The sequence below is a fragment of the Centroberyx affinis genome, unplaced genomic scaffold (assembly GCF_046629955.1).
Source record: "Centroberyx affinis isolate AG114_WGS23_722 - 3 ecotype Tasmania unplaced genomic scaffold, CSIRO-AGI_Caff_v1 ptg006789l_1, whole genome shotgun sequence".
Taxonomy (NCBI): Eukaryota; Metazoa; Chordata; class Actinopteri; order Beryciformes; family Berycidae; genus Centroberyx; species Centroberyx affinis.
In genome coordinates, this window is record NW_027283444.1 from 45878 (window position 1) to 63624 (window position 17747).

Below are 17747 nucleotides of genomic sequence, written 5' to 3' on the forward strand. Positions count from 1 at the left end.
TTTTCCGGTGTTATTCTCTGGATGACTTGAGGCAACTTGGTCCTCCTCTCCAAAACGACTTTAGTTGGAATTCCGTGAGACTCGCATCATCAAATCCTTGTCCACCCATTGGCTAAGATATTCACCGAATCTGTCGTTGTTGTAAAAAAAAAAGTTGCTGCATTTCCTTTTACTGAAGATGTTTGTAGCAAATGGTGAGGTTTCAAACTGTAAAAGTTCTTACAAAGGAAAATCATTCAGAAACACATGCTTGCAACAAATGTCAGTGATACAGCCTGGGCTATTTTCGTCCAGGTGAGGAGTTTAAAATGTGAACGTTTGCGAAGAAGCGCTATCATACAAAAATGCTAACGTTAATCTTCAACGTTCGCCGTAACTCCCTGTTTGTTGGATTTGTTGGAAAATGACAGACCAGGAATTGATAACGGAATGCGCCACTGATGTCTTGGTCAGTTTCGCCGAATCACTGCACATATACACAGGACTGTTAACAGTGGCCACGGTATTTGGAGGGCTGTCGGGAATATTAGCTGCTGCTCTTTTATATGTGTTCTGCCTGAAGCCTATACTGTTAACCAGACAAGTAAGTTAAACATCTCACAACCTCTCTCTCCCCTCTCTTTCTCACACACATACACATCATAAATTATCTAACTCTATCCACTATAACTCTAACTATCCACTGTAACTATCCACTAGACTAGTGATTTACAGCAACTCATCATGTCTGTCTTCTACTTAGGTTTATATTCTCTTCCTATCTCATCCCATTAGGGTTACAATGCAAGGAGACTGTTTGAACCTGATGACGGGGAAGTGGACAACAATCAGAGTGACTGTGTCAGCAACAGCAAAAAAGAAGCTCCGAGTGGCACCACTAATGTAAAAGTATTATTCTGTCACATCCAAGACAAGTTTCTACATCGGTACTCACACTAGTTTGATAGCACAAGATAGCTGGAAAGTATCAAATGTACATAGTCTACATACAGAGTAGATAGAGTTATAATTCTATGCTACACACTAACATTTGATGTGCATACAGGGTCACACACATTCTGATGTTTCCTAGTTAACTTCCCACTAACCTTTTAGTGTGTTTACTCATTGACCAGGAGAAGAGGCAGCCACCCATGAACAGTGATGTGGCTGCTTTTGCATCCAGAGCAAAGGTGGTTTATCCCATCAACCAGAAATACAGAGTAAGTCCACTGTAATTACACAGTATATACACCTATTCATGGGGTACACAAGGTAACACCTACTCATTACACATCTATTAAACCGAAGGCTCAAACAGTATGAACATGCCCACTGATTTGTAAAGTTTTTATTAATCTTTGGAGTACGCAACAAAATAATTTGCTCCAGGAAATATACAGGACAAAGCCCAGTTTAATATGTAGTATGAACACCCCACTGCCTTATCTAATACATGTTGATAAGTGCACTTTTCACTACAGTTTATTTTAAATATGGTTTACTTGGCTGATGTTTGATGTGAGCATTTGGGCTTCAGTAAGGTTTAATGTTATATGTTGAAATCATCAGTATGTTGATACTTCACATACGGCATGCAGTATGTTTGTATACTGGTAAGATTATGTATGAACTAAAGAGATTTTGAACACAGGCCAGGTGACTAACGATGTCATTACACTGATCTAACATAAAGTTTTCCTGTGACGCTTTGCTGTACCTGTCAGCCTCTAGCAGATGGAGCGTCCAACCCCTCGCTACATGAGCACTCCAAGCTGCCGGCCATGCCCAACGAGGAGTCCTCCTCTTCCTCGGCTGGAGAGACTCTGAGCCAGGAGCAGGACAATGATGACAGCAGCCAGTTTATCTCCCCCTCGCTGATCCCCAAGAGCCTGCAGAACCAGAGCTTCACCAGGGTTTCACACTACCCACACACACTGACACAAACTGGGTATAAGCCTATAAATGGTCTCTAGATACCTCTATAGTGCTTTGGAGGCGTAACGCCGAGTTGAATCTCTTAATCACCCTTACAATGCACACCCTGCATGCACAAATCTGAGTCTGACTGGATAGTGATAGCAATCATATCTGATATTTCTCCAGGTTTGAAGGTAGGATCAGCCTCTACTGTTTGGCCCTTCAGGAAATACAACAGCACTGCTCCCAGCTCCAGGAAGAAAAATGTCTGGTGTGTGTATATAATATATTTTTTGCACAATAATAATATATATATCAAATATGTTTCTTAAAATGTATCCAATTCCATTCAAATGGCAAAATGTTAATATTTTTGTATTTTCCTTCATTGCTTCATTTTTCCTGCTATAGATCTTTCTCCGAATGGTGAAAATAATATTCAGCCATCGTTTTCCAAAAGATAAAAATGCCGCTGACTTCTCCAAAAATGTTCTTCTAATGCAGGAAAAGGTAGAGTCAAATGTCTTATGCCTTTTTATTGCACATAAAAACTGTAATCATACAAAAGACATAATATCAACAGTTCTTACATTCTGTATTGACTGGCTTACTTGCCGTAGATAGACACACTGACATTGAACTTTTAAGCTATGTGAAGGCGTCTTGGCTTGTCATTGCTTGTGTCACCATTTCAGGAACTGGATGAATTGAAGAAGCGGCTGCCAAGAGGCCAGACTGCCAGTGAGAAGAATGAGGACCAAAGAGCAGATGCTCCCTGCACCCTGGAGGAGATTGAGAGAGCTCAGAAAGATCTTCTGGAACATGGCCTCCAAATGGTAATGAAGAAGAGAAAAACCTGGATAGAAAATCCATATTAAAACCATACCGAGTTTATCAGACCATTTTTTTTTTTGCTTTGACTGTGTTAGTGGGGAAACTGATGTCCATGTCTCTCCACAGACCAGAGGATTCAGCAAGCAGGTGGAGGCCTTGTGTCAGCATCTGCTGAATAAGACCAGTGCTTTGCCTACAGACGAAGCCCAGGATATAATTCACTCTCTCATCCAAACTCTCCTGTTGGTGGAGAACCACCTGATCAACGCACAAGAAGCAGACCTAAAGGTGAGGGGATAAGAGAGCAAATGCAATTGTTGTAAATTACTATTATCCTGTTACATAATGTATGACCTTGCCTAACTTGTGGCAAATACCATTTGTGATCACTGGGGTATGGAGCCTTGTCATAGAAATGTCCTTTGATTTTATTTGATATTTCTTTGTACAGTTGTTTCAAAGAATATGATAGAAAACCATGTGAAAAAGATGTTTACTTTCATAATTTGGGGAATGATAAAAATAGTTTTAACTCTAGATATAACACAGAAATATAGGCGGAAAACAATAAACCATATGATTTTTGACATAAGTCACAACTCTGTATGTGCCCACTTCTGTTTGAATGTCTGTTCTCCCCTGCTTCCCTCAGAGGACCCAGCGGAGGCTGCTGTGGTGGGAGGAGTTGATGGGGCTACTTCAATCCCAGCCTGCCTTGCTAAGGCAGGAAGTGTCTCTGAGGCAGGGCCTGATAGCCACAACACTGGAGCAGCTGACCAGCGATGACCTCTTGACCTTTGGCCACATGGAAAAGACACTGTCAGAACTGCAGGACACTCTGACCGAAGGCCTTCAACAGTGCACTGAGGGTAAGTGGAAACATCTGAGGCAATGATATGTTTTACAGCAAGCAGGTTTTGGGTGCAGGAAAGTAGACAACATGTAGCCTACTTTTCAAACTTAAATGAGCTGTGTTCTGAAAATAGACCGTTTTCTGGGAATCCTCTTTTGTTCTCTAAATAAGGTCAGGTTTTTGTTTGACTGCACTGAATATCATGCCTATTAATCCAACCCAAACTCTCATAGAACATCTTTCAGCATAACACTTTACATCTTGTGGCAGTTCGTTTTTACAGATGGTCTTACCATTGTTCCTACTAAGTAATTAAAGGAAAAATCCTGCAGACAATTGGCCAAATGCCGATGATATGAGGTCACGTCAACATATTTACAGTGCAGCTACAATGGAGTTAGATAGCAAACTTTTTTTTTTTAACTATGTAAAACATCAACTGTAAACGTCTGGTTTTGGTCCCAGTTCCTCAGAATCAAAGAGCAAGGGCTTCTTTCTAAAGCTGCCGTTTTGCACCAAAGTTCAGCAATCATACAGGGAGAAATCCATCATAGAAGAGGCAGAGAGACCAATTTCTCCAGCGATAACAGCCTGAATAGACCATAATGCAATGCAACCACAAGACTTTCCATTTTGAGTAAGGGGCACGACTCTCACTTGTTCACGACCAGAAAAAAAACTATCTACCACTATCACTATTTCTCTCTACACCCACATGTTCTCTTCTGGGAAATGTAGGAAATCACTAACTGAAGTAGAAGTAGACAAGGCAGGTTGAAGAAAAGTGGGCACCAAGAAAGTAAATTACAACACTTCATCACAAAATAACTTGATTGATGATTGATGATGAAGTATACCAATGTAAGAGTATCTCAGTGTGGATTATTCCTTTAACCAGTTGCTCTATCATACATATCAAGTTAACCCAGAAGTTGGTCTGTCATGTTCCAGAGTGCACAAGGAAGACAAAGGAGATGGTGAATGAGAAGTGCAGGAAAATAGAGTCCAAGCGGAAGAAGCTTCAGAGGAGCCAGGCCAAGGAGAACAGCCGCATCCTGGATGTAACGCAGGCTCACAGCGACCCACAACAGTTCGCCAAGGTCAGGACCTTTGCCTCCCCTTTCTCAATATTTGGATCATACATCTACATACGTCACTGTAGGTTCCTCCAGTGAAATCATTCAGAGGTGTGATGTTGTAGTCATGTCACCCATGTGATCTGTCTATTTGTATTGTCTATCAATTCTAAATTCCCCTGTCTACTCTTATCATTATTACACCCCTTGGTTTGCCTGAAAGTAGGATGAGAAAACTCTGAACTGCACACTTACTGCAAAAACAAATGTCATTCAGACATTCAAACCCCTACAACGAATCAGTGGTTACATTTTGAATGCAGAAAAAAGATCCACGTTGAAACCATAAGGTGCATGTAATTCCCACTAATATCTAATTCTGAAACTTTAACCTTTCCTTTCCTCCAGGCCTACCAGGAGCTGCTGGTGAAACACAGGCAGCAGATCGCTGACCTGGAGCAGCAGCAGGACAACAGAGTGGCTGAAGCCCTCTGTGACCTCTGGAGGGTATGGGATGGAATACTTTGAATACTACTGTGTTGTGTGTGTTTGCATGCGTGTGTATATACATTATCCTTATACAAAATCTTATATCTTCAGAAACTTCACTCCTCCTGGTCAAAGAAGCTTGGAGAGCTAGCCAAGGAGGTCTTGTTCACCTCTCTCCCCGCCAAGTCAGAGCTCTCTGTTCAGCGCTGTGAGAAGCTGTGGCTGGATCTGGAGCAGGAACTGGATGCACAGCTGCAGCAGGCAGAGTCCACGACCAAGCTGCAACTGGAGGACATGAGGGCTCAGCTGAGTAAAGATGGACAGGTAAACACAATCTGGTGGATCAGCTCCATTTTAGTTATCAACTTTTCTATCGATGCCCGGTAGCTTGATTTAATCCAACTGTTGTGTTGTGTCTTTCATAGCCCAAAACTTTCCAAGTGCGTGAAAGATTTGTGATAACGTACATATGCCGAAAACTCTTATTAAATTTGTCTGAGTCAGCCTGATGACCCTCTTTCCCTCCAGGTGTGGGGTGAGGAGATGGCGCTGGTTGTGGCCTGCCTCAAACATTTGGCTGAACAACAGATGAAGATCCTCCGAGCCATGGTGGTCAGGCAGAGCTACACACTCAGTAGGTGAGATTGGGGGACCTCTGCTGTCAAAAAGTGCCTTGCCCATTCAAATATATATGATATCGTGATTATTGTCAAAGATTACCAGGTTTCAAGGCAAGGGTCGGTCATTATTGCTTTCCAGGAGTATATGTGTTTTCCTTCCTTTGATACATTGTCTCCAGTGATCACAAACTGAATCTGCACCAACAACAGATTTACCAAGCAGCTTTCTCTTATGTGGTCATATCCTGTCATATCTGAATCCATTTTTTTATAAGTTTATAGGAAAATAATCTGATCTGATCTTTTGCCCAGCCAAGTGGGGATGCTGATAGAGAAAAAACATGAGCGCCTGCTGGTGGCGGTGCAGAGACACTTTGTGGTCAGGCACTTCTGTATGCACATGCTGAAGGAGATGAGGCTGTCCAAGCTGAAGGCGCTCTCTCAGACTGATTTCAGAGCTCTGCTTCTGGAGGATCACAGCCAAAGCCAGCCCACTGTCAGTCCAACTCCCAAGGCTGAGAACAAGGTGGGGACAAATTTACAAGTACACATGAAGAGTTTTGTTCCAGAATGAGATATCTCCCACTCTCCTATATTGACTGCTTGCATGAAAGTTAAGCACATCATGAGTTGGTATAAGTTAGGAGTCTTCCTAAGACATTTGCTTATAAAATATCTCATAGGATAGAATGGATAGAATAGGATAGAATCATACTGTATATGATTTTCAAATATTGCCTTCACATAAACAGTAAATGCAGACTTTTCACCGAGCACTGAATCTGAGAACTCATTACAGAAGCCATCTATCTAGTTTCTTCTAAATCCTTTTAAGCACCTCAAAACTGAGCTACTTTAATTTTCTACAATAACTTATATGTCTGCAATGAGGATGCAGCAGTGTGGTTGATTAAGAAAGCAAAACCACTCTTTCTGTAATGAAAACAATGGACACTGCATCTTATCTCTCTTCCTTCCATCAACGATGGAATATAATAGCTCAAATCCACAGTAGACTGTACGCTGCTCTCGTCTCACGTCAATCACAGGACAGTAGTGCCAGCCTAGCAGAGAGACACCTGGGTCCAGAGAGCCAGCTGGTGGGCCACAGCTTCCAGCAGGAGTTCCTCTCTGAACTGGAAACGGGGGCGGAGCTACTGCAGAGCCACGCCCAGCTGCTTCTAGGCAACACCCTCAGCCACGCCATCTGGCAGATGATGGAGGCTCAGCCTGTTGAGTCTCAGACCCGCCCTCAACAAGACGATGGCTTGAAGGTAGGCTTTGAGTTGACGGTTGTTTCTCTGTAATGGTCTTGATCGGGATTGTTTTATTCATCTCCCATGAAATAAATTCACTTCCCATGGTCGTATTTGTTAGATTAGTCAGTCCAGTCAAGTACAGTGCAGCCCACATCCCCTTGTCTCCTCTTCTTCTGTAGCGCCACCTGACAGAGGTTGCCTCGGAGAGTGTGTATGTGACCAAAGATTCTCTCAGTGCACTGGTCCAAAGCTACTACTCCCACATAGAGGACATTACCAAAAAACTGCAGCAGGATCAGTCAAACATAAACCGGGGTAAGATGACGATCGCAAACACACACACACACACGTCCACGTCCATACAAACTTTATTTGTGCTGCTACCTTGCTCCTTGTCAAGACAAAGTAAAAGCAGTGTATGAAATAAACGCCCTGGGAGAAAGTATCCCACAAATGGGGGTTACAGTAATATATTACATATAATATATCTGTTTCTGCATATAAGAAACAGTCCGTTGCTCACATGGTATTTGTACGTTAGACATAGAGCTTAATTGGTACTGGACTGGATTGTTAATTAACCAGATGAATAAACTACTTCTGAGTATCTATAAGGGTGTGTCTGGCCAAATCTTGTTATTGTTAACTGTCTAGGCAGTGTGACATAACGTGGATGCAATTTTGAGTGCACAGGACACTCCAACTGACAAAAAATATGTACTGTGTGTTATTTTAACTTTCTACAGAAGAGAATGAGAGGCGAGAGAGCAGCAACCAGCTGAACAGAGCCTTGCTGAGAGAGCTGGCTAACTGGGGCAGGAAACCCACCTCCACTGAGTTTCAACAGAGGTACAACAAACCTGCCGGTGGCAATAACTGTTTCATTTGTTTGAACTACATGTTGTAAGCTTACACATATTAGCTAAACATACTTGTGTGTTTGTGTTTTTTTGGGCCCTAGGGTTGAACTCCACAAAAGGAGGGTGTTGGAGCAGTATGATCTGGAACAGGAAGTGATGTGTGAGACATTGAGGCGGAAAAAAGTAGCCCAGGATCAAGACATGGACAGAGTCAAAGGACAGATACTGGTCAGTACTGTGCTTCATGTCTTGTGTGCATGTGTAACTAATTATGATGCCACTGTATGCAGCTTTTCTGTGTGACTCTCCAGAAAAATAGATATTATTCTGTGTGTACATTCCCTCATAGCACAAAACCTTATGTGTAGAATAGTTTTATTAGTGGATCTATAATCTTGCCCAGTGTTTTTCTAAGCATTGTGGTGTTGTGTCCATCAGGAGGCAGAAGAAGCCTTCATTACGGAGCTGGCAGCCTTGGCCCGGGTGCCTCTCCACAGTCCAGATCCAGAACCCAGCGGTCAGGAGGACAACACGGGTAAGCACCCCTCTATCGATTGTACGCCTGTGTACAAACTGACATTTATACCCACTCCTCAGTATCCTTTGCTTAATGATGCCGTAATTCAACAGGTGATGAGAGTCCAAACATATTGAACCTGCTAGCCCTGAATCCAGCGTTAGATCCAGCCTTGAATCCTTCACTGACTCCAACTATTATAACTCCGGCAGTAAAACCAACGCAAAAGAAAAAAAGAGAGCGTGAATCTCAACTCAGCTGAAATCTGTATACAGTATATATGTATGAATGCATATGGTAGTGTCTTTTATAAAAAAAAAATGTTTACTCTTGATTTTGACAGTTGCCGAGTAAAGTAATACCACTACTTGTTTGTTGGTAGCAATATTGTTTTAAGTAGATACTTCTGGTGCCTTGTTTGGTTTTAGCAAGATGGATCTATCCTTTTGTGCTGGTATAATGAAATGTCTGGTTTCTCTATTTTTAATACTTGTGTTATAATACTAAAATGCTATAAAATGTGTTTTTAATAAAAAAAAACATATATATACAAAAACAGTCATATTGTCTTCAATTTTAACTGTGTTTTTGGAGATAGAAAGTAGTTTAGCCTCCAATTTTTCACTTGGTCTCCTCAGTAACTGTAGAATAGTTTATGGATCTCAAAATTAAAATGGCACATCCTATCAAATCATGCAACTCGGGCTTGACTTTATCCTGCGTCCTACAGTCGAGCACTATACTTTATAGTTATATTATACTTTATCAATTTTTTTGGAAGCATTAGTCAGCCTTAGGTCCATATGTCCACCTGGTAGACAGAACTACCATGCTGCGGGCCTGACCATAACATATCATCATCCAGCACAATACATCCACATTGTTTTTCATATCAACACTCATTCACCGTATTGATTGCCAGGGATTCCTGAGTACGCTGGATGATGGATGCGCTTCTCTGTGAACTGTCAGGCGAATTGGAGTTGTCCAGTTTGATTGTAGTAGAGTGCTACTACTCAGGGATGAAAGCCTCGCCCTCCTCTTGCTCTAATGGGGTTTTAAGTACAGCCCTTTATGGATGATAATGTATGTGAGGACTGACTGGCAGACAGCTGTCTGTGTATAGACACCAATGTAACGGGACTCAGGAGTTCACTCTAGGCCTTATGGTTTACTGTCAGTGCTGTCAGTATGGAGTTTTAGGAGCCTCAATTAGCACGCATCCATTTTTAATTTCTCATTTATTCATATACTAACGCACAACCAATTAGCTCTATGGCAACTTGAGAAAATACGCTCCTGGACCTGATCCACTCATACACACCGGTACGTCCTGCCAAGAGTGTGTCTCTCCTCCAATGTATCAATTAGATATCTGGCTGTAGTGTTGACTTTGTCGTCGATGATATGTGGTGAGGGGAAACCGTTTTGGATGTATTTTAAGGTCCCTTAGGGGACTGCAGGGACTTGTGGGAAGATGACCTGATTTCTAATTTTCTCCTCTTCTGCCTGGGCTGTGGGCTAGTCGCTGCTCCAAACAGAGAAGCCCATGAAAGAAGATGAAGTGAACGCTGGATTGGATCTCGTCGGTGGGACATGGCCTCGTTATTGGCGTAAAACGGCGGATTTTATTTGTCGATTTTAATGGACGGTGTGGCTGTTGGAGTGTAGGTCTCTCTCAGTAGATACAGGTAAGTCGACAAACTCCTATAGGTTACCACCACTCCAGCTACTGGCTAATAGTATGTTTACAATCCAAACGACAACACTGTCATTTGATGTTTTGATCCACAAACGCAGGAACTCGCAGCGCAGATTTGTTGCGCCTGGAACGCCAGTATTATATCCTCTTCATTTATATTCATACCGTTTTCTAGGGCAGCTTAATGACGTAGAACAAAGTTACTGTAGGCATGCCAACATGTTCGTGATTGTCCCCGTATTTGTTTTAATAATTAGAGAATAGGCCCTATAGCTGTTAATAAAAATGACTGAATTGAAGTTCCTCTGTGCTCAGTAAGTGACGCAGGGATGTGCGCAGTGTATCACCGTCATCAGATCAGATGGTCAGTTATTTTAGGCCATCAAAATAAGGTCACTATCTGAATTTCGACTCAAAGGGCTTTTTCCATGTGAGGTGAAAACTTGCAGTCAACTCTGATTTTCAAACGTTTTTGATTGCTGGCTGTGAAACGAGTTAAAATCTGACTGACTGCTGATATTGTAACCCAATCAAGCTTGTGATTGTTACTTAGAAATATCTATAAAGAAGCATGCTATCCATTTGATTTTAATACAAAATATTTCATTGGTATTATTGCTATTACTGTTTTATTACTATTACTACTATTATTATTAGCAGTAGTAGTAGTAGTATGATTATTATTATTGTCATTTTTATTGTTATTATTATTATTATTATTATACAATATAATATATAGTACCATTCTTCACTAGAATTGAGTATGCCTATTCCATTGGGCTGAGGAAAAGAGAGACCTAATTTAAATGTTAATTTGTAGTGCAAACCCTTAAAATATAATAATAGTCCTAATACCTTTTGTTTTAGATTTAACCTGGGACAATAAGAGATCAATAGAGTGTCCAGGTCTGTCCTCCCTCTTTCTGCCTGCTAACGGTGTGTCCTTTCTCTCAGGTGAGCAGCCATGGCTAACCTGCAGCAGGAATACCCCCTGGTCCTTCTGGGGATCCTGGAGGAGCTGGCCAATATGCGTCACTGGCTCTCCTTCCAGGACCTTTGCCGTATGGTCAGCACCCGCTTTGACCTGGAGCACCTCATCGAGCTCAGGAGCTTGCTGTTTGCTGCTGCCAGCCGGGACCCCTGTTTCCCAGCCACTCTCTTCAGAGACCGGGTTACCACCAGAGGCCTGGGGCTATCCCCAATAGGCGTGGCTGCTGACATTGTAACTATATTCAATCTTATTCAGATGACGGGTGGGGCTCCTGATGACAGCCAACCAATGAGAACCCAAACAGTCTTCCCTGTCGACCAATCCCCAGGGGCCTCTCTGCCTGGAGTCCACCAGCTGAGCTTTGCTGGACGGGAAAGAGCACGCACCCACTCTGATTCCAGCGGCAGGCCTATCGACCAGCACTTGCTCTTCCCGAGACCAAATTACTCGGCCCGCAAGCGAGCAAGTCTCCCCCCCGATCCCATCTCACTCGTGTCCTCCCCTCCGGCCAGGGCCAGGGCTGTGTCTTTCGACTGGCCTCACAACACACCTCTGTTCCCTGGTGGTCAAATCCCCAGCCAGACCATGCAGAATATCTACCTGCCCTTGGAGACGGACAGTGAGTCTAGCGGAGACTCTGCCCCTATGGAGGTGTTCGATGCTGAACCGGGATCATCTGTCGGCCAGAAGAGAAACATCTTCAAGAAGGACTTCCATAATCAGCCACCTCTCATACCCCAGGTGACCGTTAGCAGTGAGTCTCCCAGCCCCGGCACAGGGCAGAAAGCCTTTGACAATCACAGCTTTGAGATGCTCTCCAATCCTTATCCCTCACCCACAGTGGTCCACAATTCACCGGAGCAGCGGGCCAAACATGAGAGCCTTGATGACCTACAGGACTCAACCTACTTTGGGCCCGGGTCGATCCCAGATTGGTCCCCCCACCACCTCCAACCTTCCAGGGCCCAGAAGTCCATCTGGAACAACAAGAGTCACAGTTTAGAGGACCGGATAGGCCTGGGCAGTGTGGGGATTGGGATGGACTCACCAGGGAGCCACCTCCCAAGACGATCAACCCCCGCCATCAGCAATCTGGGGGGGTCTTCCGGAGGGGAGAGTGGGGATAGTGGAGTGCCAAATGTAGGTGATGGAGTCAAGGCTCAGGGAACCCAGACAGACCCTCCAGACCCCCGGCGACTCCGCAGCCTGGTCCATGCTGACCGCCTCTCCTTCATGACCTCGCTAGACGACCCTGAGTTTGGTGAGGATGACATCAGTGCCATCTTTCGTTTCCTAGATGACATGAGCATGTGCGGTTCCACAGGAGTCCTGCACCCCAGCGATGGATCAGGGGCCATCAACCAGGACACTCCTGAGGCCAGGCGTGGTCGCCTAGGCCAACTCCAAAGGCTTTTCCACTCCTTGGAAAGCAGCGATGATGGGCTCAAGGCCAGTGTCTGCAAGCTGCTGCTCCGTATGAACCAGATAGAACGACAGCTGGAGTCACTGAATGAGGTAAAGGCCGAGATTTCCCAGGTGCTCTCCGCTCTGCAGCGACTGGATGAAAAGATACAGCAGCCTATCGGTGGCGGAGGACGAGGTACAACTGGGCGGTGGCTGGAGCCTCTCAGTGCCGGTATTTCCTCCTTCAGCAGCCACCCTGTAACCCCTGCTTCTGAGACATCGGACCCTCAGCCTCTGTCTGTATCTGGGCATATGTTCCCAGGGACCAGCACTAGTAGTCTGGACTGGAGCCGATGGAACACTCCTGTGGGGCAAATTGAAAGTAGCAGCAAGAGTCAGGTTGATCCTAAGGGGGTGAAAGAGGGGAAGAAGGATATATTATCTCGTCGTGCCTCCAAATCTCATCCTGATGAGAAGAGTGGCTTTGATTCCAAACGGCCAAGTGTGTCAACCTCTGCACGGGACTGGGCAGTGGCATTCTCGAAAAGTAAAGATGGTAAAGTTTTACATGGAAAAACGGGACAGGTACTTCTACTGTGTACATTTGATTTTATATTCCCCATACATCACTGCAAAGCAAATGAGCAAATAACTATAACTATAACTAATAATAATAACAACAATAACAATAATATTAAACATGAATGTGTGTCTGTGTGTTTGTGTGCAAATATATGTGTGTATGGGTACTCTTGCATAGATGCCAAGATAGATGATGAATAGATAGATGATAGTTTCACAGCATATGAGCACTCAGTCCTTAAACAGATTTAACTGTCATCCATTACGAAGCCAAATGCAATTGCACTGGTGTGTAACATAGTGTTTCTATATCCTGACACAACCAAATGGGTTAGACCTGTAATTGGTCTTGTGCTCTGCTGGGCAGACATATGTAATTAAGTGGTCAGTTAACAAGCTGGCCAGGCCACTTTGGGTGCTGTTTCTTGAAAACCTTTACAGTGAATATTGTTTGGTCAGGCTGCGGAGAAGCAGAGCTCGTCCATTCAGGAATGTCAAATGCAAGTGCATGTTTGGTGGTTGTATTTGATTGGTTTTAGCCAATATTGCCAAATTCACCTGAGTTTTACTGTTTCATCCTATTTTTATTACATTTTAAAATGATTATTGTTAATACCTTTATAGACTGATTGTTTGCCCCGTCTACCTTTTAGATGGACCAATCAAACAGTACAACTAACCTACTCTCCCAAAAGTCCTCCAACCTGGTGGAGCAAGTGTTTAACTCGGCCCTGTTCCGACAGAAGGACAGCAGTCTGACTGGTGGGCTGACCGCTGGGAAGATCATAGACCCCAGACTGGCTGAGGGGAGGGGGAGGCCCATCTGGACTGTAGATGATAGAGAGTCACGAATCTCCCCTTTGGATCTACAGGTAAGACTTGGTGAACTTGTTGAAATGCTTGATTACAACCATTATATTTCTTGTAACATCTCTGAGATTCAGTGAATGATTTTGGTCTAAAAGTCCAAAAATTGTGTGTTTCCGTTTCTTGTTTTTTCATATTCAAGCACTGGTATTAATCATGTGATACAGATGTCATCTGTCCCTAGACAGCGAGGTTTAGCTACTTTCACATGGAGTCTGTAAGTAGGACAGACCTCTACTATATGCAGTACTAGTGGGATGTCCCTCTGTGGGATGTATTGAATCCTAGGAAAACCTGATTGGTAGTTGCATCTTTCAGATAATAGCAGAAGGGGGACTGTTCTAGAAATTCCCCACTTCAGAGGCTCCTTAATAATGCTAGAAGTCCACATCATGCCTCTGTTATTCCTTCAGAAGGTAAAGGTATGTATTTTAACTTTTGTGATGTCTGTCTCATGCCTCTGAAATTTATTATTCTGTTGAGAGGGTGATGCTGCAGGTCGATTGCTCAAAGTTTAGATGTTTACTAAGTGAAAAGTTATAGTTGTTGAGAGTTATAGTAATTAATATAGCTGTGTCAGTTTAATAGTGTTGCTAATCTATTCTGCAGACAAAAACTTCTATGATCCAAATAACTTTATAGCCCTGGACTAAGAAATGCATGTTTAAAGGAAAAATCCGCCCTAAAACACTTTAACACTGTTAAACACTGTTCTGGGCCCATTTTGCTGTTTGGTGGTGTATTTTTCTTACACCACCATGCAGGAAATGTAGGCAATCACTAACTGAAGTTGTAGTAGAAGAGGCAGGTTGAGAGTAAAGTAAATTACAACACTTCATAAAACATCATAAAAAATAACTCCCACAATAAATTGAATATCACAGATGGATGATACATAACAGTCTAAGAGTATCCAAGGGTGGAATTTTCCTTTAAAATGTCCATTCAAATTAACATCAACCCGTCCCTACAAGTCTATATCTGCTTTGGCAGTTTTTTTAATGATGTCATGTCCAATCCCTTAGACCCAGGAGTCTCTGAACCCCAACAACATGGAGTTCTGGATGGAGGACATCTATACTCCAGGCTATGATGCTCTACTCAGGCGTAAGGAGGCCGACCTCCGCCGGGCCAAGGCCTGCAAGCTGGGCGCACTCATTGCCACCGCGGTGACCATCATTCTCATCATTGTCATTCCCATCTGCACCATAAGCTCGTGAAGATCCTCACTCAAAGCCCACATTGTTGCCCAGTTGTGTTTCGCTTCTTTCTGAATTGTATATTTGCCCTCCAGATTCATTCACAAGCAGTTAATTGCTGTACCCAGGGACTTGCACACCATTGCCATGCTCTTAAATCCATGGAGATGAGTATATGAGGGAAGACTATGACTCTAGAACCCTAAAACTGACTCGGGGATCAGTTGTTTCTTAGATGTCTCCTGACACTTCTCTTCATACATTACCATCAGGTGTGACTTTGGAAAAATGGGAGGAATTGGGCTGTATTGGAATGCAGTTAAATATGCCAACACATTATAAGTAATCTCCCAAGCACCAAAGTTTTGTTCCCTCATAATTGTTTTCACTTATTTCATAATTTATGTTCTTATTAATTTCCAACTGTCCACAAGAGGAAAGCAATTAAGGATGGAGGTTTTAAATAATTGTGATATAGCTCTGAGAGCATACAGTAAAACTAGATTTACTGAGCCAATGCAAAATTGTCTCATTTCATTTCATTTTCTCATTTTGTCTGCTTTTCTCCAAGAAACAACACTGTTACAAATGCATTATGAATTCGCTTCAGCCTTGAGCACTGCCTGACTCTTTGTACCCACGATTTTTAGCTGTTCCCGTGAGAACACTACAGGGCTTATTTCACTTCTATTTAAGATAATTGTTTTATCAGTACATAGGAGTTTTACATCTACAGTTTATAACTAACAAGTACTGGATTCTGCCAAACAGATGCATTTCTTTCTGATTTTAGTTTGAATGTTCTTGTGCCTCATTTAAGCAACATGATACAGTGCTGAAACAAGCTTACATCAATAAAAATAATATTTTATAGAGATTTCCCTCTCATCATTCAAACTGGAAAATAGCAATCTATTTAGTTCACTCATAAATGTGTTTGGGTTGTGGGGCAGAGTGTTTACCAAGCGTCAGATTTCATGAAATGGAAGATAAAATCTTGTCTACCTTGTTGATGTTTTGGCCCCCGAGCACTGAAGGAAAGAGGCAGCCTCTTCCAGTAAACACTCTCTGAGTGGGAGATTCCACGTGTAATCAAATTGATGAAATTTGGAGTGCTATAGACGCACATTATCTTTCCACTAGTCTAGCTCGGCCAGACCTCTCTCCTCAGTGCTGTGCCAGATCTCTTCACATACCTGTACACTCACTCAGTATCAACAGATTCAGCTGGCGTTCCTTGACAGATGGTGAATGTAGTTTTGCCAGTGGTGTAACATTCCATTCCAAATGACACAGCTATTTAAATGACAAACAAGATTCTTTATGAAAACTGTATTGGCTGGTTATCAATGAATTTGTTTCTGTTCAACATATAGGCTAGATGATAATAGCTAAGCACTTGCTCCAGGCATGAGGTATAATATACACCAAAGTGCATTGGAAACTAAGGATGTCAATTGAAAGACAACAATATCAAAATGCTTGTTTTCTTTTTGTGTATTAGACCTTCAAAACGTCACTCATGGTTTGTATAGGCAAATATGTTCAGGATGTAAAGAGGGTGGGTGTGTTTTTGCAGTGCATCCTCCTAAGTAGATGTATGTCTGCCAAGTGGTCCCCATGAGGCCGCTTGTGGATCCATTACCGTTCCGATGGTGCCATTGGGGAACCCTAACCTTGTAGTCAGCACAATCTGGTGGTGCTTGCCTCTCAAACGTATGTGCATTAGGGCCTCCTAATACTTTTTCCCTCCTTGATGCACTTATGAAATTTGGATCTGGTGGTAGTACCCATGCACCTTTTAGACAGACAGCTAAAAAATCGTTGAACTCATTATTCAGGTAAAACACTCTTATAGCTTGCTAGTAAATGATGTAATTGATCTGCAGGTAAAACAGTGCTGGTATGTGATGTGCAAGGCTTGAACACAATGACAATATGTAGTAGTGGAAGTGATCATTGACTTAAGTTACCTGTCTGAATAAACTCAGCAGCATGATTCATGTGGTCTGACCTGATAAATAATACATTGAGACCTAATTGTACTGTGATAAACATGCACTTAAAAACATGAAGGTAAAAAAGAAACAATTATCTCTTGCAAGGACCTGCTCTGTTTTGCTAAATTAATTATTTCCTGTTTTCCTTTTGGTAAGGCACTTGGTTGATGCCAAATTACACTTGCAGATAGAGATAATTGTCCAGTCAGGCCAAGAGAAGGCAGGCAGTGATAGGTGCAAAAAGAGGATTCTGGCAGTTAAATGATCCGTGACTGGAGGAAATGTACGCATAGAGATGAATAATTGATAAAGACAGAGAGCACATATTGACTGACAGATCCTATTATCTCAAATCAACTCTAATGGACCTGCAGTACTGAGAAGACACACACACACACACACACACACACATTGTTCTGGAGGCGAGTGTGATGTTAAATCAGCCTGCCGATGCTCTGTGAACCTGTATAAAATTCAGATCGGTTCTAGTCAATTATTGAATTCTTTTATAATATGCTAATGTTATGGACACATGAATGGGGAATTATTTGCAATAAATGTATTCATTGTGTGTGTGTGTGTGTGTGTGTTCCCC

At 42.7% G+C, this 17747-nt stretch overlaps 2 protein-coding genes across 4 annotated transcripts; both read left to right on the forward strand.

Moving 5' to 3' along the window:
* The first annotated feature begins 184 nt into the window (after positions 1-184).
* LOC139639070 (evC complex member EVC) lies at positions 185-8871 on the forward strand. 3 transcript variants are annotated; one of them, XM_071513135.1, is made up of 20 exons: positions 185-583; positions 775-888; positions 1116-1202; positions 1707-1930; positions 2086-2170; positions 2311-2409; positions 2595-2735; positions 2860-3021; positions 3386-3602; positions 4538-4686; positions 5071-5169; positions 5263-5475; positions 5680-5789; positions 6084-6297; positions 6821-7045; positions 7210-7345; positions 7777-7879; positions 7992-8118; positions 8329-8425; positions 8521-8871. In XM_071513135.1, exons 1-20 carry the CDS (start codon positions 404-406, stop codon positions 8667-8669), a joined length of 2931 nt encoding a protein of 976 aa, XP_071369236.1. In that variant the 5' UTR covers positions 185-403; the 3' UTR covers positions 8670-8871. The 3 variants fall into 3 exon arrangements, 2 of the variants coding, with proteins under 2 accessions (XP_071369236.1, XP_071369235.1); XM_071513134.1 differs by having other exon boundaries at positions 775-882; XR_011694844.1 differs by lacking the exons at positions 7210-7345; positions 8329-8425; positions 8521-8871 and having other exon boundaries at positions 775-882; positions 7992-8115.
* A 2202-nt stretch (positions 8872-11073) lies between these two features.
* LOC139639067 (major intrinsically disordered Notch2-binding receptor 1-like) lies at positions 11074-15173 on the forward strand. Its single transcript, XM_071513131.1, has 3 exons — positions 11074-13089; positions 13740-13958; positions 14979-15173. Exons 1-3 carry the CDS (start codon positions 11074-11076, stop codon positions 15171-15173), a joined length of 2430 nt encoding a protein of 809 aa, XP_071369232.1.
* Positions 15174-17747: the final 2574 nt, after the last annotated feature.